Source organism: Cicer arietinum, chromosome 1 (assembly GCF_000331145.2).
Source record: "Cicer arietinum cultivar CDC Frontier isolate Library 1 chromosome 1, Cicar.CDCFrontier_v2.0, whole genome shotgun sequence".
Lineage (NCBI taxonomy): Eukaryota > Viridiplantae > Streptophyta > Magnoliopsida > Fabales > Fabaceae > Cicer > Cicer arietinum.
Genome location: NC_021160.2, coordinates 887489 through 909893, shown reverse-complemented (window position 1 = coordinate 909893; position 22405 = coordinate 887489). Strand labels below are relative to the sequence as shown.

At 32.3% G+C, this 22405-nt stretch overlaps 5 protein-coding genes across 7 annotated transcripts in view; 3 read left to right on the top strand and 2 right to left on the bottom strand.

Moving 5' to 3' along the window:
* Positions 1 to 147: 147 nt before the first annotated feature.
* UGT91H8 (soyasaponin III rhamnosyltransferase) lies at positions 148 to 1761 on the bottom strand. The gene has a single exon (XM_004485493.4). The coding sequence runs from the start codon at positions 1667 to 1669 to the stop codon at positions 233 to 235; it is 1437 nt and encodes a 478-aa protein (XP_004485550.1). The 5' UTR covers positions 1670 to 1761; the 3' UTR covers positions 148 to 232.
* A 1393-nt stretch (positions 1762 to 3154) lies between these two features.
* On the top strand, positions 3155 to 4857 carry UGT91H7 (soyasaponin III rhamnosyltransferase). Its single transcript, XM_004485492.4, has one exon. It carries the CDS (start codon positions 3324 to 3326, stop codon positions 4737 to 4739), a length of 1416 nt encoding a protein of 471 aa, XP_004485549.1. The 5' UTR covers positions 3155 to 3323; the 3' UTR covers positions 4740 to 4857.
* Positions 4858 to 5132: 275 nt separating this feature from the next.
* UGT85J2 (7-deoxyloganetin glucosyltransferase) lies at positions 5133 to 7567 on the bottom strand. Its single transcript, XM_004485491.4, has 2 exons — positions 6797 to 7567; positions 5133 to 6238 (listed from the first exon to the last, which is right to left on the bottom strand). The coding sequence occupies exons 1-2, from the start codon at positions 7311 to 7313 to the stop codon at positions 5298 to 5300; spliced, it is 1458 nt and encodes a 485-aa protein (XP_004485548.1). The 5' UTR covers positions 7314 to 7567; the 3' UTR covers positions 5133 to 5297.
* A 4578-nt stretch (positions 7568 to 12145) lies between these two features.
* NAC01 (NAC domain-containing protein) lies at positions 12146 to 13598 on the top strand. Its single transcript, XM_004485490.4, has 2 exons — positions 12146 to 12876; positions 12970 to 13598. The coding sequence occupies exons 1-2, from the start codon at positions 12418 to 12420 to the stop codon at positions 13114 to 13116; spliced, it is 606 nt and encodes a 201-aa protein (XP_004485547.1). The 5' UTR covers positions 12146 to 12417; the 3' UTR covers positions 13117 to 13598.
* Positions 13599 to 14041: 443 nt separating this feature from the next.
* The window catches only part of LOC101504195 (phosphatidylserine decarboxylase proenzyme 2-like), a 9764-nt gene continuing 1400 nt past the window's right edge, over positions 14042 to 22405 (top strand). Inside the window, exons 1-18 of one of the 3 annotated variants that reach the window (XM_073368742.1) lie at positions 14042 to 14498; positions 14592 to 14671; positions 14766 to 14790; positions 15313 to 15372; positions 15697 to 15765; positions 15869 to 15961; positions 16040 to 16090; positions 16366 to 16449; positions 16837 to 16928; positions 17075 to 17233; positions 17411 to 17495; positions 18611 to 18722; positions 19159 to 19259; positions 20420 to 20467; positions 21199 to 21345; positions 21886 to 21981; positions 22065 to 22139; positions 22259 to 22351. In XM_073368742.1, coding sequence (XP_073224843.1) covers positions 14322 to 14498; positions 14592 to 14671; positions 14766 to 14790; positions 15313 to 15372; positions 15697 to 15765; positions 15869 to 15961; positions 16040 to 16090; positions 16366 to 16449; positions 16837 to 16928; positions 17075 to 17233; positions 17411 to 17495; positions 18611 to 18722; positions 19159 to 19259; positions 20420 to 20467; positions 21199 to 21345; positions 21886 to 21981; positions 22065 to 22139; positions 22259 to 22351 — 1647 coding nt within the window. In that variant the 5' untranslated portion in view covers positions 14042 to 14321. Of the gene's footprint in view, positions 14499 to 14591; positions 14672 to 14765; positions 14791 to 15312; positions 15373 to 15696; positions 15766 to 15868; positions 15962 to 16039; positions 16091 to 16365; positions 16450 to 16836; positions 16929 to 17074; positions 17234 to 17410; positions 17496 to 18610; positions 18723 to 19158; positions 19260 to 20419; positions 20468 to 21198; positions 21346 to 21885; positions 21982 to 22064; positions 22140 to 22258; positions 22352 to 22405 lie in introns of those variants that run through there. The other 2 variants (XM_004485488.4, XM_073368749.1) reach the window with 2 other exon arrangements.

Sequence of the window (22405 nt, the reverse complement as noted above, 5' to 3'; positions counted from 1 at the left end):
CCTTTCAAGCCATTTCCACCAAAATAGGAATTAGGAGATAAATGATTGTAGAGAATAGACATACATATTTTTGCAAAAGGTGCCAAATCACATATCACATAGAATATAGATATGACCAATTAACCTTTTTGTTACAAAATAGAAAAGTAGGAAGCAACCCAAATAACCTTTTATTGTAAAACAAACAAAAATCACATTAAAAAGGGAAACATATGAAATGAAATTAGTCTGCTTAGTTGATGGAATTGGAAGGAACTCTATACTTATGAAGAGCAGCAATCAAATCATCAACATAATGATTATGAAGATCTTTTGACCTGAAAACCTTTCCCATCTCTTTAGCATTGTCTCTATAAGCACTTCCCTCTTCATCCACTATTGCCAGCCTCAATGTATGTGCTACAGAGTCCCTAGTAAAGGACCCATCTTGTTCACTCCTTGGCACCTCAATAGCCACTTCCTTTTCAACTAATACCCTTGAAAACAAACATTGGTCAAGCAAATAAGGCAGTGTCACAAGAACATGTCCAAAATGAAGCTTCTCAATGACAGAACCTGAACCACAATGACTCATACACCCTCCAATTGCTCCATGAGCTAAGATCTTAAGCTGAGGTGCCCATGTTTTCCAAACAATTCCACGTTCCTTAGTTCTGTCCTCAAAACCCTCAGGTAACTCAAGTGTACCCTCTTTCAGATTCTTCAAAGCCCAAAAGAAAGGTAACCCAGAAAGCTCAATTCCATAAGCTAACTCAGTTAAATCTTGCTGACTCAACTTCAACTCACTCCCAAATCCAATGTAAACAACAGATGATGATTCTCTTGTATCCAACCAATCCTTGATTTTCACCCAATCAGGATCATTTTCTTCCTCTTCATCATCTCTTATCTGCATAGATGGTGGAAGCAACCCAACTGGAACAACAGGAACTTCATAACGATCCGAGATATAATCTAACCATTCACCTTCAAGTTCTCTAGAAGTTCTCAAAAGAAAAAGATCACAACTTGAATAAGCTTTGTTAAGATCAAAACCAGCCATTCCTCCTGATTCATCTTTAAGAGCTGTGAATGCTCTAATAATCTCATAAGGCTTAAGATGAATAGTTGTTTCAAAAGGAACAAACTTTGGTGGACCACACATGTCTTCAAGTTTGAAACTTGACTTAACTTGATCCTTAGGTGGATCAAAGAAACATTTGTTCCAAGCTGGTGTTATGTTGTAATGTGCACAAGAAATGTTGAGGCTTTTAGCTATTGGTGCTAACCAACCAGATGCAAAATCATAGAAAACCCAATCCGGTTTTGAAGTTTTGAGAATCTCAGTGACATCATGTTGAAGACCTTCATAAGCTAGTTTAAGGTAACGGTTCATGTTGTGTGAAGTGATATCCATGGTGCTTTCTACACCTTGTGGGAGATTCTCTATTTGTGGTAAAGGTAATTTGACTAATTTGATGAATGGTTGAAGGGTTTTGGGTGTTTTAGGAATGTGATCAATGTTTTTGGGACTGTTGATTAAGGTAACTGTGTGACCCTTTTGAGCAAGAATCTTGGCAACCTCAAAGTAAGGGTATATGTGTCCCATAGCTAGCCATGGGAGCATTACAACATGAAGAGGTTTGTGTTCAATGTTGTTGTTGTTGTTGTCATTAACAATTGAACCCATGAGGACTTGGATTTGTTTGGAAGATGGAAGATGGAAGATGGAAGAGTTAGGAGTAGAATGCAAGAGTTGAAGATATAATATATAGTCTCAAAATTAATCAACTGTATTGTTTCTTTTTATTTTCAATAAATCACTCATCACTTAACTAAGACAAAACTAGTTGTTACTTAAAAGATTGATGTTATTTTATTTTTTTACAATAGGCAACGAGGTTTAATCTTAGTGGCTTATAAAAAGTGATATTTTTTTAACATTAAAAATGGATATAGTATCTAACTCCGTATAAAAATACACAATTTATAATTATCAATGTGTTTTACATATTTTTTGAATCCCTCGTGTGGCACGCATCCAGCATGGCTTATTTCGGATATATTCAACGTTAATTTTTATTTTTATTTTGTTTATTTTATTACCACGACAACACATTGATCTTCCACGAGAATCTTGCTGTCCATTATTTTATTGTAAAAAAAAACGGTTCCAAATACTCAATAAAAATATATTATAATAAATTTTAATCCCCCAGCAACTATTGATAGAAATAAAAAAACTCCAAAAAAGTTCTTGATTCTCAAGTCTTTTGTATAATCATTAACTTAATTGATATTTGTGATTAGTATATTCAATCAAAATCATAAGATGCATCTACATATGGCAATGATACTATAGCGTTGGAACATCTCATCACATTGATGATTATTCTTTAATATACTAATTATAATTTATTATAAAAAAGCATTCATAAAATAAATATTTATTATTAAAAATATTAAAATGTGTTTTTTTTAATATTATCGCTATAATTATTTTTTGTGAAATAAAAAAATGGCAGGTCGAACCACAAGTCTACCACATGACGAGACGGAGTGAAACTTTTAACTCGACTATTTAAGTAAGTCTGCTCTACTCCATTTTTTGATAGACTAAACTAAAAGTATCAATTTGTGTTGTTTTTTTCTAAAAATTATTAGGCTTAATTGCAGTTTTGGTCCTCTTATTTTAGCTGAATCGCGAAAATAGTCTCCCTATTTTGTTTCTCTCCAGTTTTGGTCCCCAAACATAATTTTGGTCTAAAATTTGATGAAATTTTATTTTATTTTTGCATTTATTTAAGTCACACCATATCTCAAGATCTCACGTACAACAATTGTATATGAAATCTAGGATCATAAATGGTGTAGTATGACTTTAAAAAATAAAATTTCATCAAATTTTAGACCAAAATTCTGTTTACGAGACCAAAACTAGAGATAAATAAAATAGGAGGACTACTTTCGCAATTCAAATAAAATAAATAGACTAAAACTGCAATTAAACCAAATTATTATTAATGTTGAAAATAAGGTGGAATGTAGTACAAATATGATATATATTTACTTCTTATTATTATTATTTTTTAATTGCAGATGGATAACAGAGCGACAGAACAGGTCATAATTTGCAACAATTGGCTAATGCATACTTAGCGGAATAAATTAGAAGCTGCGTGTTTCACATGTCACTTTTTCTTTCTTTTTTTGTTACTCAATCAATCTCTCTCATTCTCAATCTCCATCTTCTTCATCTGTTTCTATCTCTCCCCTATAACAATAAGACACACATGCCATCTTAATTAATTTATTACAACTCCGACAAAAACATACATTAATTCATGGATAACAAAAACAACAAACCTCTTCATGTTGTCATGTTTCCATGGCTAGCCATGGGTCACATGTACCCATGTTTCGAGGTTTCCAAGATCCTTGCTCAAAATGGTTTCTTTGTCACAATCCTATCCACCCCTTCAATCATAAACCGTCTCCCTAAACTCCCACAAACCTTATCTCAATTTATTCATCTAATCAAACTTCCCTTATCACCTCACATAGACACAAACCATCTTCCACAAAATGCAGATTCCACCTCTGACATCCCTTCCAACAAACTCTATTACCTTAAACAAGCCTATGATTCTCTTCAACAATCTGTATCTGATGTACTCAAAAATTCTAATCCTGATTGGGTTTTCTTTGATTTTGCAGCATGTTGGTTACCACAGATAGCTAGAAGCATGAATATATCATGTGCTTATTTTAGTCCTTGCCCTGCATGGAGCATATGCTTCTTTGATACACCAAAACAACAACTTGGTGATGTTGAATCCATTAGAAAAAATGATGAAGATTACTATGGTCCACCAAAGTGGATTCCTTTTCCTACCAAGATTGGTTTAAGATCTTATGAGGTGAAAAAATTGCTTGAAGATGTTAAAGTTAATGAGACTGGAGCTTCACCTGTTTTTGATCTCAACAAAACAAATTCGGGTTGTGACATGTTTGTTATTAGAAGCTCAAGAGATCTTGAACCTGAGTGGTTAGATTTTCTTGGTGAGTTTTACAATAAGCCTGTTATTCCTGTTGGATTGCTTCCACCATCAATGCAAATAAGTGATTTTGATGAAGTTGATAATAGTCCTGATTGGATTCAAATCAAAGAATGGTTGGATACACAAAAAGGGTCATCTGTTGTGTACATTGCATTTGGTGCTGAGGTGAAACTAAGCCAAGAAAACATCAATGAATTGGCTCTTGGAATTGAGCTTTCTGGGTTGCCATTTTTTTGGGTTCTGAGGGATGTTAAGAATGGATCAATTGAGTTGCCTAATGGATTTGAACATAGGACAAAAGATCATGGGTTAGTTTGGAAAAATTGGGCACCACAACCTAAGATCTTAGCTCATGGTTCAGTTGGTGGTTGTTTGACTCATTGTGGTTCTGGTTCAATGATAGAAAGTCTCTATTTTGGACATGTTCTTGTTATGTTGCCTTTTTTGTTAGACCAAGCTTTATATTCAAGAGTGATGCAAGAGAAGAAAGTGGGAATTGAGATAGTGAGGAATGAGCAAGATGGGTCATTTACAAGGAATTCAGTTGCTAAGGCATTGAGATTTGCTATGGTGGATGAAGAGGGAAGTGCTTATAGGAAGAATGCTAAGGAGATGGGGAAGAAATATAGTAACAAGGATCTCCATAATCAATATATTGAAAACTTCATTTCTTCACTTTATAAGCATAGGCATGTATAGAAAATTATTAAGTAAACATTCATTTGATTTGAGATAGCAGTAAAGGTCTTATTTCTTTTCTTCTCTGAAATCACATCTATTTTTGTTTGTTTGAAATAAACATCTTTGATTCAACTTATGGACTTGTATGTATTTTTGAGTGCGAATTAATTGAATTTTTTTTAGTATGTTCATGGAAAAAGCCAAGAATCAACTAATCTTTTTTGATTGGTCGAGGATTGTTCCGGTCAGAATTCATTTAGGTATTTCTAATCCATTCAGTTTTAATTGAAATTCATTAACCACGTAGAATTGACTAATCTTGAATCTATTGTTGAAGATATGACCATAAGACAATTATTAGAGTTAGAGATATAATATAAGAAAAAGAATAATTTGGCAAAACAAAACAAGTAGAGCATTCAAACAATGACCCAAGCTACATACAACATGAATAATGAGAAAGATAATGTTGAATCCAACGTTTACAAGATTTGGAAATAGTAATACATCAAACCATCCTCAGAAGATTATCTTTACAACAATATATCTAGAATGAATGAACCAGCAATGTCTCTTTTAGCCTAAACTCTTGAATAGCAGCACTTCACTTACCAGTTTATCCAAATTCAAAGATGATGAACCATTAATGTTGGTTGCTTCTTCAGCCATTTTCTTCCACTCAATTGCTTTATTCTTCATCTCCTTACCCTTTTCGCCATCCATTAACTCTACCACAAGCTTCTCCACCTCATCTCTTGTTACATTCTCACTATCCATTTTCATGCCAAAATTCCATTCACTACAAATATATTTGCAGTTCAGAATTTGGTCATTGAAAAATGGACAACATATCATAGGCACACCATTGATTATACTTTCAATTGTTGAATTCCAACCACAATGACTCAAAAATCCTGCCACTGCTTTGTGCTTTAGAACTTTCTCTTGAGGACACCAACTAACCATTAGTGCTCTATCTTTAACTTCTTCGACAATTTCTTGTGGCACAAGTAAGGTTTCCCCCTCAACTAAATCAGGCCTAATCACCCACAAGAATTTTTTCTTGCTATTTGCTAGTCCCCAAGCTAGTTCAACCAGCTGATTATATCTCATTACTATAACACTACCAAAATTCACATAAAGAACAGAATTTGGTTCCTGTGAATCAAGCCATTTTAGACACTCAAACTCTTCTTTCCACAAATTACAATGAAAAGATTCAAATCTGTTATCTGAAATTTGATCAAGGAAAAACTCAAGTGGACCTATTGAGTAGAGTTTAGGAAACATTGTGGAGAGTGCATTCAACACATCAGACTCCAAGGCATCAAAGGTTGGCAGAATAATAGCAGAAGCTTTTGAAGCTACTTCAATTTGTTCTACCACAAAATTCAAAAGTAAATCATTTGGATCTATTGTATGATATATCCCAGGAAGGTCTCTTAAAGTAATATTCTTCACGCCAGGGATCCAGTCTATGATAGTGTCTAAATGTCCATTTGTCAGATAACTTGCATCTGAAAATTAAGATAATAAATTCATAACAACAACAGTAATATTAAGAGTAAATATTCATTCTGGTCTCTAAACATGTGAGACAATGTCACTATAGTCCCATGAATAATCGAAATTACAAAATCAACCTTGAGTGTGTCTTCCCATTAGTAATTTTGTAAACTAAAATGACTAACAAAAAACACATTTTGAAAGACCAAACTAAGTGATCAAAGACAAACTTGGATCCCTTACAGCAGCAGCTGCTAGGTGCAGCAACTAACTATAGGGACCGTTAGATCTAGAAATTCTCTCTCTAGATCTAACGCTCTCCACAACCATTGCATCATGCCACTGCTGTAAGGAATCCACACTCGACAAAAGACACATTCAAGTACTAAACTGACTAATAAAATACACATTTGAGGATGATTTTGTAATTTTAATACATTCAAGGATTATAGGGACATCATCTCATATATTCAAAGACTACAATGGTTCTTTACCCTAATAATAATAAAATTAGCATTTGCATGAATCAAATTAGAGTAATAAACATTGTAAAGGTGTGAAGTATCTACCTTTAAGTGGTATTAGGCCTCTATCCATGAGATTCTTGCATTCTTTGAAGCTCATGAAACCACAAGCACTATGAGTCCAAAAGAGAACATTAGGCAAACCAAATTGCTGAGAAGCTTTAACTGTGAAAGACATGATACCATCTGAGATTATGCAACTAACTGGAGGAGCACAATTAGAATCATTGAGTTTTGAGATGAGGTTACAAAATGGTGCCAAAGAGTATTTTCTTGTAGAATCACAAAGAGAAGGAATGCTTTGAGTTGCATCCATGTTTGTATGAGGAAGACCATCTGGAATGGTCTCAAATTGGAAATCTTGAAAACCATTGAGAGCATTAGGACCTATGGATTTGAACAAACGTTTGTGGTTGAACTCAGTGTTGACAAATGTTATGTAGAAGCCTTTGTTGTGAAGAATCTTAGCTAGTTTGAGAAATGGATTTATGTGACCTTGTATTGGAAATGGAATCAAAAGAGCATGTGGCTTCTTTTTGGTTCCATCAGCTAGTAAATCCATCTTAGATTAATCAGCTTGATGTGAATGTGAGTGTGAGTGTGAGAGATTTATTGCCATTTTATTTGAAGCAAGTGGATAGGTAATAAAGTGAAAGTAAAATTTAACATAGTAAAGAGATATATTTATATTTAGGATCACTTCCCACCACCAACATGTAAAACAAACACTGCATTTCAATTTGGAAGTACTCGGATGAACTTTTATATTAATATCATCACTTTAGTGTATCTCTCTTGATTTTTTTTACAACTTCTCTCACGATGAATTGGTTCAAATGTTTGAGTATATATATATATATATATATAAATTTGTAAATAGAAAAGTTTCATACTATTGAATTTTCTTATCTACACGTTGCCAAGCTAGCAAAATTTGTATGAGGGGACCAATTTCTAAATAATTTTGTTAAAATTAATATATTTAATTTAACTAATAAGAAAAAAAAAATTACAATAATTTTACTTATATAAAATATAAATTAAAGTCGCTCAAATGAAATAAAATACACAATAACTATCTAAGAAAATTGTGTTCAAGTGCGCTTCAAAGATGTTGTACTTAATAGACTACCAATGTCTTTTTTAAGATAAACAATTTAGTTATTTGTAAGAAAATTATGTTCATTTTATTTTTGAGTATTGTCTTGACAATTTTACTATTGACAAAATCATTTTTTAGTTACTATAGAAACTAGAAGTGTGAAAACAAGACCAATAAATTTATCAATCAAATAATTTTTTTAACTTTCATATTTCTACTAGTTTTTAATAAATGTATTTATTTGAGATAACTAAATATATATTATTAAGTATAAAAGTATACCAACTTATTCAAGGCTATCCTCAAGGTTCAACTACTTTTCGCACCTATTAACTACTCTTTGTTTCTTTTAGGTTTGGTACGCAAAATTGAACATTTGAAAAATGTCACATTGTTTGGAAAAATTTCATTACATTTCCCGTCAGTCAAAAACACTTTAAGTTTGTATTTGATTCATTTCTTTTCTCTTCTACCCTTGTGTTAAAGTATTGTGAGATGTAATTTAAATATCTACTTTGAAGAGTGTCTGTGTACTAAGGGTCATAGAAAGTTTAAGAGAAGTCTATGTGTTGTAACAATTTTCACATAGTGTTGTTTTCTAGTTGTCATAGACAATGAGCGTGGTTTTTCCTTCAGGTGTGGAGTTTCCACGTTATTTTTCTTGTGTGGTGATTATTATTTAAATTTCTTAGTTTGTTTATTTTTCCTAACATTTGGCATCAAAGCTTTTGGTTTGCTCCAGTGAAATAGAGTTCTTAGTATGCTATGTGGTTGTTTATTTTTCCTAACATTTGGCATCAAAGCTTTTGGTTTGGTCCGGTGAAATAGAGTTCTTAGTATGCTATGTGGTTGTAACTTTGTATGATCTTCCATATTAGAAAAGAAGAGTTATATTGTAGAAGTGTTGTTTAGGTAAGATTCTGACGTCATTTGTGGCTCACCTCTCTTTCCTAGGTACCTACGTGATGCACAATCTCAATATGTATGTTAAGTTCTGCTGGTGAAGTTTGACTTAGAGAAATTTGATGGAAGAAATAATTCTAGCTTGAGTAAAATTCAATCAAATATGTCTTTTTACAATCATGATTACTCAATGTGTTGATTAACACATGGACATTGGTTGACATTGATGCAAAGTGTGTTGTGAGATTATGTCAATTGCTGAAGAACTTGTTGATAAAGTCAACATAGAAGTTGCACCATAAACCTTCAATTGTGTTTTCAACATGTAGAATAAATTTTTGGAGTTGTTTAGCTTCAAGTGGAAGTTCTTGAAGTGGTTTAGCTTCAAGCGGAAGTTCTTGAAGTGGTTTACCTTCAAGTGAAATATACTTTTTATGGTAGAGTATGATAATTCTTTAAACTATGATTGTCGGTGTAGACAATAAGAGTTGAAGATGCATCAATTTCAATCAAGGTGGAGATTGTTACGTTTGGTTGAAATTGAGGATTTGAAAAAAATCTCACATTGTTTAGAATTGTAAAGGAAGAGGAAGTTCAATGCTATATATATGACTTTTGTTTTTCAATTCGCACCCATCACCCATCAAAAATACTTTAAGCTTGTATCTAATTTTTTTCGTTTCTCTTTTACTCTTGCATTTAAAGTGTTGGGAGATGTAACTTAAATACATGCTTTAGATAATTGGAGTTACCATGCTATTTTCTTGTGTAATTATTGTTATTTAAATTTATTTATTTATTTTTTCTAACAATTTCAATATGTGGGTTCCGTGTGTCTCTCTTCCTTTTATTTCCTTTGTTAAGTTCTAGAAATATTATTTTTAAAGAGGATTCTACCATGCACCCCCACACTTAAACCTACCACCCTTCAAGACATATGAAAATTCAATTTTACTTTTTTAATCATTTATAGTAAGTTTCAAAATTGATTTTTTGGAATTTTAACTTTTCAAAACTTTCATAAGTTTTAAATTTTCAAAATAAAGATTACACAACAACTCAATTGATAGTGAAAATGAAATGAGACGGTACTTATCCCCTAGATAAGGGTCAAAATGTTACAAGAGAAAGTCATGTCTAATGATAACAATAAAAGTCGGGATGTTATAAGAGAAGTTGTGACTAACATTATCAATAACACTGCAGGTCAGGATGTTATGATATTTGTACAAACGCATATCTATTTTGCTAGTTGAGTTATAAAAATACACTCAATGTGTATGAAATTTTAATATATATCCTATAAAATATAGAATATTTTATCCATCTTTAGTCTCTAGTTTAATAGTATTGGAAAAAAAATTTAAGTCATACATAAAATAAAAATAAAGATAAGATGAGATTATGAAGAAATACATTTTTGATCTTACAAACCAATTTTATAAAAATGAATTAAATCTTAATATAAAAATTTAATAGATATTTTTAGTAAAAAAAAAACATCTATCTTTAATCTTTAAAATCACTAATTGAATACTAAACATAGAAAATGCAGGAACTAAACCTATTAAGATTATATTTTACTATTAATAAATAATTACTACAATTAGTTATTTTTAAAGAAACATATATTTTACGAAAACTATAAACATATTTAAAAAATAGTTAGAAAGGGTCGAGAAAACATTTCGATCGTTTTTTTTTATTTGGATGAAACATCACAAATCTGCGCACGAAATAACTTTCATGTATGTGTGACACCTATACTTCCCAAGCCATCACCAATAGTCAAGCAATATTTAATTTGTACCAAACCCCAACAAGTCCTTATCCCTCGTTAGAGGAAATAAGAGTGTGGACCACCACACTTGACTCCACTAAAAAGTGTATATTATAACTCTAAATAATTTTATATTTCATGTATATTAGATTTGTTTATATTATATACAAACAACTTTTAAATTTAAATAAAAATATCCAAACATCAACAAATGAAAACACACTTTAGTGCAATAAAAGAAAAATAGATAGATCAATATAAATATTGAAAGTTAGTATGATATATAATAATACAAAAATATTTTATAGACACTCATTTTTTTTAAATTTTTTTTTATATTTGCGACATCTTATTAATCTCGTGCACATATGTAGTTAATTAAGTTGATAAAATGATTGATTGAGATCATATAGTGAATTAATTAAATTGTAGTCAATCATATAGTTTTTATTGACTAAAAACGATATTCATTCATTCAATAAAACTACATTGATTGATAATGATACAATTTAAAGTCGTTAAAATAAAAAAGGATAAATCTGCGACCAAACTAACAATATTCATGTTAATAGCATAAAAAGACAAAATATCTATAAATGTGACAAAACTTACAAATATGATAAAATTTAAGTGTCTGAAATATCCACATTTTTTGAGGTGCAATGTTGATAATGTCAAAATCATTAATTGCATATGTATTCGATTGAAATTGATTTGTCAATTTAAATAAAATGAACACCACATTTAGACAAGAAATTAAAACGTCGCACTTAGACGACAAACAAAATAATGTCGCCCTTAGATGAAGAAATCACACAAAAAAAAAAACAAAAACAAAAACTATATATATATATATGTGTGTGTGTGTGTGTGTGAAAATCACTTACTTAACTAAATGTAGAGTAAAAAAAGAGTGAAAAGATGATTTTAGATTAAAAATAACTTTAAACCATCTTTCTAATGAAAGAAAAAAAAGTTAAAAACAATAAATAATATGTGACACGTTAGATTTTTTTGTCAATCATGTAATAAATTAACTATATTTTTATTATAGTTTAAATTAACTACTAATTTAATAAAATTAATTATATTTTTATACCTGATTAGGTAGATGTGGTACAAATGTAAAAAGTGGGTGTGCTCGTAACCAATAATAAAGATAACAATAAAGTGTGGGAATGGGATGTATGTGCAGTTCCCCTTCTCCTCATTCATTGAAGCTACTATATTTAGTTTAGGTAGAGCGCATATGGGTTGGGAGCTAACCAAATTAAAAAGTTCTTAGTTGTATTTAAGTCCAATCTAGAAAAAGGTACAATAAAATAATAGTTGGTGATTATGAAGCATATGTAGTTGTAGATATATACTCCAAGAGTGGGTGACCCCATTTCAAATATTGCTCTAACACCAAACCCATATTAACACATCAAAAGTGGATAACAACAGAGGTAGGTTGGAACTGAATGATACCACCATGAACTGTGATGATCAATAAATAAAAGAAGTGCATAAAAAGTATGAGCTCCCTTCCACTTCCACACACACTTTTTGTAGATCCCGTTTTGTTGAGCAAGTAAGTATCTAGTCATCACGTTCCGTTATGAGCCGGCTTGTTGCTTGTTTGGTGTACACACAGTCACACACTATATATAGTGCTGATTGATCTACCACTAATATAATATTATGCATATTTGATGAGATGTAATGTTTTATATATTTGATTCATCTTAATCATGCTTCACGTTTTGACACTTTAGACTCTGCCTCATGTCATCTATTAATATATTGCTATACTTTGTTTGCACTATAAATACCTTATTTTCAAACACAATGAACTCATCTTCTTACTCACCTTTATCTGTTTGTTAATTTTTTAAAGTAATGGATAATAACAGTATTAACAATGTGAACCTTCCACCCGGATTTCGTTTTTATCCAACAGATGAAGAGCTTGTACTTCATTTCCTTCACAGAAAAAAAACACCACTCTTACCTTTCCACCCTGATGTCATTCCTGATCTTCACCTTTACTCATATGATCCATGGCAACTTCATGGTAGAGCTTTGGCTGAGGGAAACAAATGGTATTACTATAGCAGAAGGAGTACACAAAATAGAGTCACTTGCAATGGTTATTGGAAGCCAACAGGAATAGAAGAGCCAGTGTTTTGTAGCACCAAAAACAACAGAATTGGCATCAAGAAACATTTTGTCTTTCATATGGGAGAATCAGATTCTGTTGGTATCAAAACCAATTGGATCATGCATGAATTTCGTCTATCACATAGTTCTACTAATTCCTCTTCCTCATCATCCAAAATAAAATCACAACCAATAAAAGTATGTTTAATTGTATATGATGAAGTGGAAATTAAACTATTGTACTATAACAGTTAATTAATTTGATTGCTTTTTTGTATGATTCAATTTCAGGATTATAGTAAATGGGTGATATGTCGTGTATATGAGAGCAAAGGAGATGACGACGACGACGGAACGGATCAGCTCTCTTGTTTGGATGAAGTTTTCTTGTCATCATTGGATGATTTTGATGAAATAAGCTTACCAAATTATAACTAATTAGCTTATGTGAAATTCATAAAGTGTATAACGTTATGCTTTCAAAGATCCCATTCACTTCAAATTTGTCTGCTCTTTATTCTGTATAAAAAAGACACCTCACACCCATGGCATTTAGTATGTACTCGTTCAATTGTGGTTTATAGAAAGTGAATGGGATTGTGGAGCCCATTGAGTACTATAAGTAAGGTGAAGGAAGCTTGCAAATGAGCATTCAACAATAAACATAAGCTTTATAGCTTTTTGCCTACTTTCATTGATGCTATTTGGTACCTGTTGTTGTCTTGTGTCACAATGCTAAGGGACAATCTCTCTGTTTTTTCCTTTGCACGTCTATAAAAGTGCATGCTTAGGGAAGCATAAGTCATGTGTGATGCAACCACTCAATTGCTTTTCAAGCACCAGTATAATCACTATACTTCATTTTGAATTAAGTTTTTATCATATACATCAATTATTACTTTTACTTATATTATTTTTTACAGAGGGAGTAAGTGGTTGTCACACACCATGATCCATGATATTGCTTAATTACTTGTGAATTATTAGTGCCCTTTCCTTTCTGTATATATTCTAAGTTAAATGACAAAATTAGGTGTACAATTGGGTTAAGAACAGATCAGAAAGTCCAAGAATGGGTTTGGTTTATTGGTTACCTTCCTTATCAACATCTCATTTATCTCAAATATACAAAACATCAATTATGAGCTTGTTTATCAATTATCTTTTTTGTTATATTTTAAAAAAAAAATTAAGAATAAAATATTAAATGATAAATTAATTTAAATAGTTAATCATAAAAAATTATTTTAAATATTTTACGGATTTGATATGTGAATTTGGAGAGAAGATGAATTTGACGAGAATATAGGGTAAAGGATAAATAAAAAATAATTATAAATATAAAGATGAAGAAGAAGATGAAAACTATATTTCATGAGATCGAAAAAGTGACAAATCAGATTCTATTAATTTCTTCTCGTCATTAAACTTAACAACAATTGTCAAGAATGAGAAACATTTGAATGAATTAAAAATTAATTTGAATATTAAGTAAAGTCACTAAAGTAGTAATACTAAATTGAATTTAATCAAGTTAATCAAAGAATCAATCCTACTGAACATTGCAATCTGCAACAACATGAATAACTGAAAGCAAAGAGTGTGAAATTGTGATCATCATCTTCAGAATCAGAACGGAAAGGATGGGTCACGAACACTCCAAATTGTCATCAGAATCAAAACAGAAAGGATCTCGTCTTGCTCGCTTCAAACACCGTCTTCATTTTCACCGCAAAAGTAGTAAATCCTCTTCTTCCTCCACTCACAAACTACTCTCCGCCGATACCTTCACTGGAATCGCTCTCTTCACCCTCCTCCGCGTGCGTAATTCATCTCTCTCTTACTCTACTTTTTTTTTCTTCTCATTATTTAATTAATAATTAGTTTTCATATTTTTTTGTGGTGTTTTGTAGGCGGAGATGCAGTTCAAGGACAAATGGATTGCGTGCATTTCACTCGGAGAACAAACTTTCCGTACAAAGTCCTCTCAACAGTTAACATCCCTCAATCATCATCATCACTTTGCATCATTCATATGTTTCCTTAATTCGTGTATTGATTTTGTTTTTTTATTCTTGGTGGTGCAGTACAGATAAACCGCTTTGGAATTCCGTGAGTAATCTTATTTAAACTATCACATATTCTTTTAGTGTAGTGTTAGTTACATTCATAGATAGTTTGTTTTGCTTCTTCAATATGTTGGTGTAGTTTTTTGGTCTTTAACCCTCTGATTCCTAAGGCGGATTATGATAATTTGAAGTTCGGTCGGGAGATAGGTAAATTGTTCCGGTTAGGATATAACATCCATAAACAATTTCTTTGTACTAATACTTCCTTCCTTCCATAAACAAATCTTAGTCTTGTGCAACAAAATTGTAACACATAACATCCAATCCACCTATCAGATAGATATACATGAACATAGATTGCAGCTCTTGAGTATGGAATACATGTCCTAAATCCTAATGTTACACGGGGTCATTTATTCACCACTCCACTTTTCTTCTTCTCCATATCATTTGATTTTCTTAGCTATGCTTTTTTTTTTTTTTTTTTCTATCATTTATGAGTGGATGATATACTGAATAAGACGGTATTTGATATTTATTGCGTGACTGATATTTTCTTCTGCAGGAAAAGAAACTTCTGTTGGAACAGAACGGGCCTCACATTGCAAGAATTTCTGTCTTTGAGGTGTGCGATAAGAATTAAGAACATTTATTTTAGGGTCTGTTTACTTTGTGAAAACATTTTTTGTTTTTATTTTTTAAAATGTGTTCATTTTAACTAGCTAATAAGATGATTTGAGTTAAATGATCTATCTTTAGATATGAATCATGACAGGTCCTTGTTTGTAGCACAACAAGGCTTTAATTGTTGATTGTTGTTTTATGTGAAAGAAAGAAACAAAGCTGCATATATTATACAAACTAAAATTGCTGAACTGTTAATGTTATAACATTGGGCCCCATGCCCCCCCATCACTGCATCTAAGTTTACTATTTTTTTCATATGTAGACCAACAAACTATCTAGTAATACTCTTGTCGGATACTGTGAGATTGATCTGCTTGAATTTCTGACCCAGGTAAGGAAACTCTAATTTTTGTTTTAAGAAATCACAGATGTTAGACTTCCTTTCAGTATTATTCATTTTACACACTTCCATTATAAATGTTATGATGGTGCAGGATTCTGATTCTGACGATGAAATATTCAACCTTTTAGATCCATCAGTCCCTGGAAAAGTGGTTGGCAACATCTACATTTCATGCTCTGTAGAGGTATATGGTATACAATACAATTCTATTTTTGTCAGGGTATGATAAAGTTTTCTAACAATTATAAGTGAAAACTAACAGGATCCAATTGAAACAGAAAAAGGCTTTGTTAGACGCATTTTATCCATCGTGGTAAGTTTGATCTTCCTTTTCTTTCTGATAACCCATGCTTATTGTGAGATTAAATCAAAGAAATATAGCACAAGAAGTGATGATATATAGTCTCATCCCTCTACATTAGGGTGTTGGTGTTAAACAAAAATTGCACCATGGATTGTTGATGACACTGTTCTGATATTGACACATGTTACACGAATTGCTACCACTAAAAGAACATTTGAAATCTTTGATCTTATTCAGCACCCTCTATTATTTAATGTCAACCAGATAAGTTATGGTTTGTGCAGGACTACAATGAAGATGGGATGCTTTCGTTTTCTGAATTTTCTGACCTCATTGATGCTTTTGGCAATCAATTAGCAACCCGCAAGGTTCAAACTTGAGTAGCTATTTTGCACATTATACTGTGTTGTTACTTTTTTGTTTTGAATTATTTTCTTGCTAAATCGTTATGAGTTTGCTTGATACCTGGATTTGGACTTTGATTCAGAATTTTTTTGTCTTCTAATTTCGGATATTATGGCTTATATAAACTAATAATATATGAATATTAGAATCTAGAATCTTGAATTTGGACAATGGAAATTGGCTTTTTTGTTCATAACGAAGTCCAAATTTTCACTACAGAAGGTCTGGAGCTTTAAGGTTCAAATAATGAATCTTTGCCTTGTCATTCCTAAAATGACTTTTTACTATATAATGTCTAGTTTTGTATATACAAGTTTTACTATTTCAACAATACAATTCTTTTTCAATAGAAAGAGGAGCTGTTCAAAGCAGCTGACAAGAATGGAGATGGTGTTGTGAGCATGGATGAGCTGGCTACCCTTCTTGCTTTTCAACAAGAAAAGTAATGATCCATCTAGAATACGAGAGAATAAAAGCTTTGGTTATGTATGCTTGTTGTTGCCTTTTGCTATCAGTAGAGAATAAAGTAATGGTGTTGTTTGTCTACATCTGTTTGATTCTTAATTTCTTAGCTTGCTTTTGGTGTAGCAGGGAACCATTGTTGAATTGCTGCCCTGTTTGTGGTGAGGTACTTCAGATTTCTGACCAGTTGAACAGCATGATCCACTTAACTCTTTGTTTTGACGAAGGGACTGGAAACCAGGTGATGGCTGGAGGATTCTTGACAGATAAGCAGGCTTCATATGGGTACATTTTTGGCAAGTTGCTTCTAATATAAGCCTTAAGAGACATGATCTTTTTTTACCTAATGGATTATATAGCAGCTTTTTAGTGCCATGTATTATATATAGACTATGGTTATGTATTTATGGTTGTATATCATGAGATAATAAAAATCACTTGTTTATTTTTCGGTTTATATAGCTGGTTCTTCAAACTGAGTGAATGGGCCCATTTCTCATCTTATGATGTTGGTATTCGATCTGGATCAAGTGCCTCCCATATTGTGGTATTGTCATGCTTTTCATTCCAATTTCTGATTTCTTTCTTTTATTTAAAAATAAATATCTTAAGACATTCATATCATGCATCATACATGTATGTATGTTTCAAGTTATATCAGGATGATCAGAACCTCTCTGAAATTCCCTCCATCCAATGCTGGTAAATGAGTTTTCCAATCACATCCACCATTTTTAGAAGAAAGCTACCAATAACATATATCAATCCTTCTGGCACCCTTTTCATGGATTATAAGTATCAACAGTTGTCGTGCATACCTTTTGAATTGTATTGGTTCAACAACTTCATCAAAGTAGAGATATTCTTAAGAAAATTTGAGGAAATTGGAAAAACAATACTAAAACTGGTATTTTTTATTCCATATTTGTACCTCTTCATCCTTCCAACTTGTTATTGTAAAACATATTTAACATGGTATCAGTAGTGGTTCATCCTAGGGCTGCTCTGCCTTTTCCAGCTGTGCCATAACCCTTTCATTTTTTTTTCCTCTTCAAAATTCTGTGTTCCAGTTGTGCTTTTCCATTCCAGTTGTGTGTATACTGTTCTAGTGCAACCCACCACCACAGACCACTGTGCAATCCTCCGGCAGGCATGGTGACATTTTTTTTTTGCGCCTCCAAACTCCGACGCACGCACCGCCTCCTTATCCGCACGTGAGACCCACGCGCCTCCACTAACCCCGCGCGTGATACATCTGGCCACCAATTTTTCAACGCCAGCCGTCGCTCAGGGCCTTACGGCACATTCCGAGGTCCTTTTCAACTTATGATGATTTTTCAACATCTTTTCTTCTCTTTCGCCTAACGTTGATCGTCATGTCCAACACCGGATCTGCTGCTGCCTCCTCTTGCGTTTTCAGCTTCACTACGCTTCCTTTGATCCCGTGCGAAAAATTGGTAGGTGTTGCCAATTACGCAGGATGGGCAGCTGTCGTTGAACTTTGGTTTCAAGGATAAGGTCGTAAAGACCATTTGCTCAAACAATACTAAAACTGAGGAAATTGGAAAAACAATACTAAAACTGGTATTTTTTATTCCATATTTGTACCTCTTCATCCTTCCAACTTGTTATTTATTTACTTCAACTTATTTTTGGCTTCAGGTATATGATAGGAAGTCTCAAAGGCTTGTCGAAGAACTAATTGACAAAAAGATTGTTTTGTCAATGAGAGCTATTTATCAGTCAAAAATAGGTCTTGGTCTAATGGACATAGGTATGCGAGTTGTCTATTTCCTTCGTTTTTAATTTTGATAGAAATTGTAGGCTAAATATATACTTCCTCCGTGACAAAATATAAGAAAAAATGGATCAAAGAAGTAAGAACCAAATACATCAACTTTCTTTGATCTACTATTTCTTATATTTTGTTACAGAGTAGTATTTAACTTCACCAGTCACTACTCTTTGTTATGAGCCTTGTGAGTTGTGACACAGGATTGAGGAGGTTTTGTCAAAATAACTGGTGCTATAAAAATATTTGCTGGTTAAAAAATGCTGAGCTTATATTCGCATCCTTCTGTTACGTGGGTCACATTTACTTGAGACATGGGATTTGACGTCAATATGAGATTCAAAATGAGCTTGAATAAACTTTTCCATCTGCGTTGAGTTATCCGTTTGCTTTACTTTGGCGAACCTCTTGTATGCAGGGGTGAAGGAGCTCCTGCAAAGCATTTCGGAAAAGCAGGGAACAAGAATGGATTCACTTGAATCGGCTGCTGACATACCAAAATTTGTTGAATCTTTTAAGGTGTGACAATGTTGAATTTTGATTCTTTGTGATAGCATAATTTGATTTTGCAAGTAGAGGAACTTAGCAATTCTTAGTCATGTTATATGTGGTGCCCTTGATCGTAGTTTCAACCAATTTCACTTAACTGCTATGATGCCCCATGTTGTGTTGTAGTTTCAATTGGAGGATCTATTTTCATCTTGTTTATTTTACCCATCTCATTTAATAATTTATCTTTCTTTTTTTAATAAAAAATACACATTCTATGTGTTCTTAAAGGACATTCTGAGCAACTACTTTGTTTCATACTCACAAATGGCCATCTTATTTTTTTTTAGTGTCTGTAGTTTACATGTTAACATATATTTTGAATAATTAACTGGGGCTCTTTTACAAGGGAAATAGCCACAGACCAAGTAGAAAAAAAAAAAAAAAGGAATATCAAATTACCAAATCCACAACATCATGTCCACAGGATGTGAAGAACTAAGAAAGCACTGACCTTTTAAAGAAAAATGACCCGTAAGAGGAGTGAAAGCAATGTCCATGCCTGACATTTACTACTGGCAAACTGGAAGAGCTACTCTTGCCATAAGCATGATATGAAATGTTAAAGGACAAAAGGGAAAGAGCCACAGCCCAAGTAGAAAGAAAAAAAAAAAGGAATATCAAATTACCAAATCCACAACATCATGTCCACAGGATGTGAAGAACTAAGAAAGCACTGACCTTTTAAAGAAAAATGACCCGTAAGAGGAGTGAAAGCAATGTCCATGCCTGACATTTACTACTGGCAAACTGGAAGAGCTACTCTTGCCATAAGCATGATATGAAATGTTAAAGGACAAAACATCTAATGGCATTGTACATCACAATTTACAATACAATAGGAAATGACAACCATATACAATGCAGAAGATATGTGTGCATACAACTATTTAATTATGTGCTATATAAATATGTATCAAAACAAGTAATAATATATAGTAAGACAAGTTAAAAATGGCACTACTTTATGTGTTTGTGTGTGTATTTGTATAAGAGTTGAAACAGTTTTTTCAAGACATATTAGGGTGCCATTTTTTTCTGCCACATCTATTTCCATTTTTCACCTAGTTCTTTGTCTGCCTACAATTAGACATTTAGACCCATCTTATAAAGTGAATATTGTCTTGTAGGATCAAATAAATTTGGCTGAAGTCAAGCATCCACTGGAACACTTTAAGGTGGGATAAAGCTGTGTAGTTTGAATTTATGTGTTATTGATGCACAACTGCTTCTGAACACATTTTTTTATTCTGTTAGTTATTTAAGAAGATTTGCTGGTTCATCTTGGTCATGCTTAAAAATCTAATTAATGCCGTCTCATATGCATATGGTCTTATGACTTAAATTTAATAAATATTATTTCATGTGAAATATTTTCAAAAAAATTAGGGTCCGTTTACACTGCGAAAACATTTTCTTTTCATTTTCTAACATTTTTGTTAATTTTTTTGCTAACTAGGTGATGAAGAGGCCGTTGAAGTGAACAATTTTCTTCATTTCCATAAATAATGAAAATGCTAAAAGAACTATGTTTGTTATTTATGAAAATGCGTCATCCCTGCCTAACATTTCATCTTCTCTCTATCACTATGCTTCACTTCAAAAGTTATCATCTACATATTAGCATGTTAAAATGAGCACAAATTTTAGAAAATAAAAACAAAAATATTTTCACAAAGTAAAAACACACTTGAATATTTTTTCTTCCTTTATCCCTGTGGAACTTGATTTATACTAAGAATTAAAAGAATGTTTTTAATTGAGCTAGCAACATTCATTTTGTTTGTACAACAAGTGTGAACGAAGATGAACAAAGTCTGACCAATTATCTATTGAAAATCATTTAGACTTCATAATGGCAGTAACTATCTTTTTAGATGACCCCTATTTTGCATAATGTTCTGGGCAGACATTCAATGAATTTTTCATTAGAGAGTTAAAGCCTGGTTCAAGACCAATTGCTTCTGCTGAACATGACAATATTGCTGTATGTGCCGCTGATTGCCGTTTAATGGCATTTAAATCAGTTGATGATAGTTCAAGATTTTGGATTAAGGTATTTCTTTTATATCTCTTGCACATGGAAGGTTTCTTGTCTCGAGAGTGCATTTTCTTTTTAATATTTAGATAATCACGTTTGAGAATGGGCACATAACTTAAGACGTATTTATCAGTCAGAACTAGAAGTTGGCAATCAGTTCTTTTGTTCAGCATGAAATTAAAATAAATATGATAAAATCATGATTTTGCTCATTCAATTTGGACCTGCACGTCTTGGCTTTAAATTAAGATAGAGGTGTGGGGTAGGGATTGGTTTTGCTTATATGCAATTATAATCTGAGGTTCATTTTTGCTTATATGAAACAATTTAGTTGCTTAAACAATTTAATGATGAAAAGACCAATTGTTTGATGTAACTACTATTATATCCCCCACTTTTCTTAATGATGTATTTTGCCATCTATTTTATCAGCTAGATGAAAATTATAGTATCATAGATATTGGGATATCTCTATTTCTCTTTATTGTTATTCTTTCATATTCATTTATTTATTCCAAATGAAATCCTTTTGGGATTGTTATTTGTTACTTTCAGGGTCGAAAGTTTTCAATTCAAGGCCTTCTGGGGAAAGAAATGTGTTCAAGTGCTTTTGTTGATGGAACAATGGTGATTTTCCGTCTGGCACCACAGGTGTTTGTTGCTTTCTTACATTGCCACTTTTCTTTTGTGTCAACTTGATTGCAAATTTTGATTTGAATGTTTATTTATTGCAGGATTATCACCGCTTCCATTTGCCAGTATCGGGAACTATTGAGCAATTCGTTAATATCCCTGGATGCCTGTTTACAGTATGTGAAATAAAAGCTCTGGACAATATTTCATTTACATCTAGAGTTTATTTTCTGTCATTGTGTGTTAATTATCATTGATTCATTTTCAACTTTTTCGTATGTGTTCTTTTGCTTAGGTCAATCCCATTGCAGTAAATAGCAAGTACTGTAATGTCTTCACAGAGAATAAGCGAGTTGTTTCGATAATTTCAACTGTAGATTTTGGAAAGGTTTGTGATTGCAATTATTTTGTGTGTGATGCATGAGTTTATAATGCTATCCTG

Coding starts and splice junctions, on each gene's coding strand:
- UGT91H7 (XM_004485492.4), top strand. CDS start 3,324: ATGGATAACAAAAACAACAAACCTCTTCATGTTGTCATGTTTCCATGG.
- UGT85J2 (XM_004485491.4), bottom strand. CDS start 7,313: ATGGATTTACTAGCTGATGGAACCAAAAAGAAGCCACATGCTCTTTTG. Junction 6,239..6,796: donor AGGCCTAATACCACTTAAAG/GTAGATACTTCA, acceptor CTTAATTTTCAG/ATGCAAGTTATCTGACAAAT.
- UGT91H8 (XM_004485493.4), bottom strand. CDS start 1,669: ATGGGTTCAATTGTTAATGACAACAACAACAACAACATTGAACACAAA.
- NAC01 (XM_004485490.4), top strand. CDS start 12,418: ATGGATAATAACAGTATTAACAATGTGAACCTTCCACCCGGATTTCGT. Junction 12,877..12,969: donor TAAAATCACAACCAATAAAA/GTATGTTTAATT, acceptor ATTCAATTTCAG/GATTATAGTAAATGGGTGAT.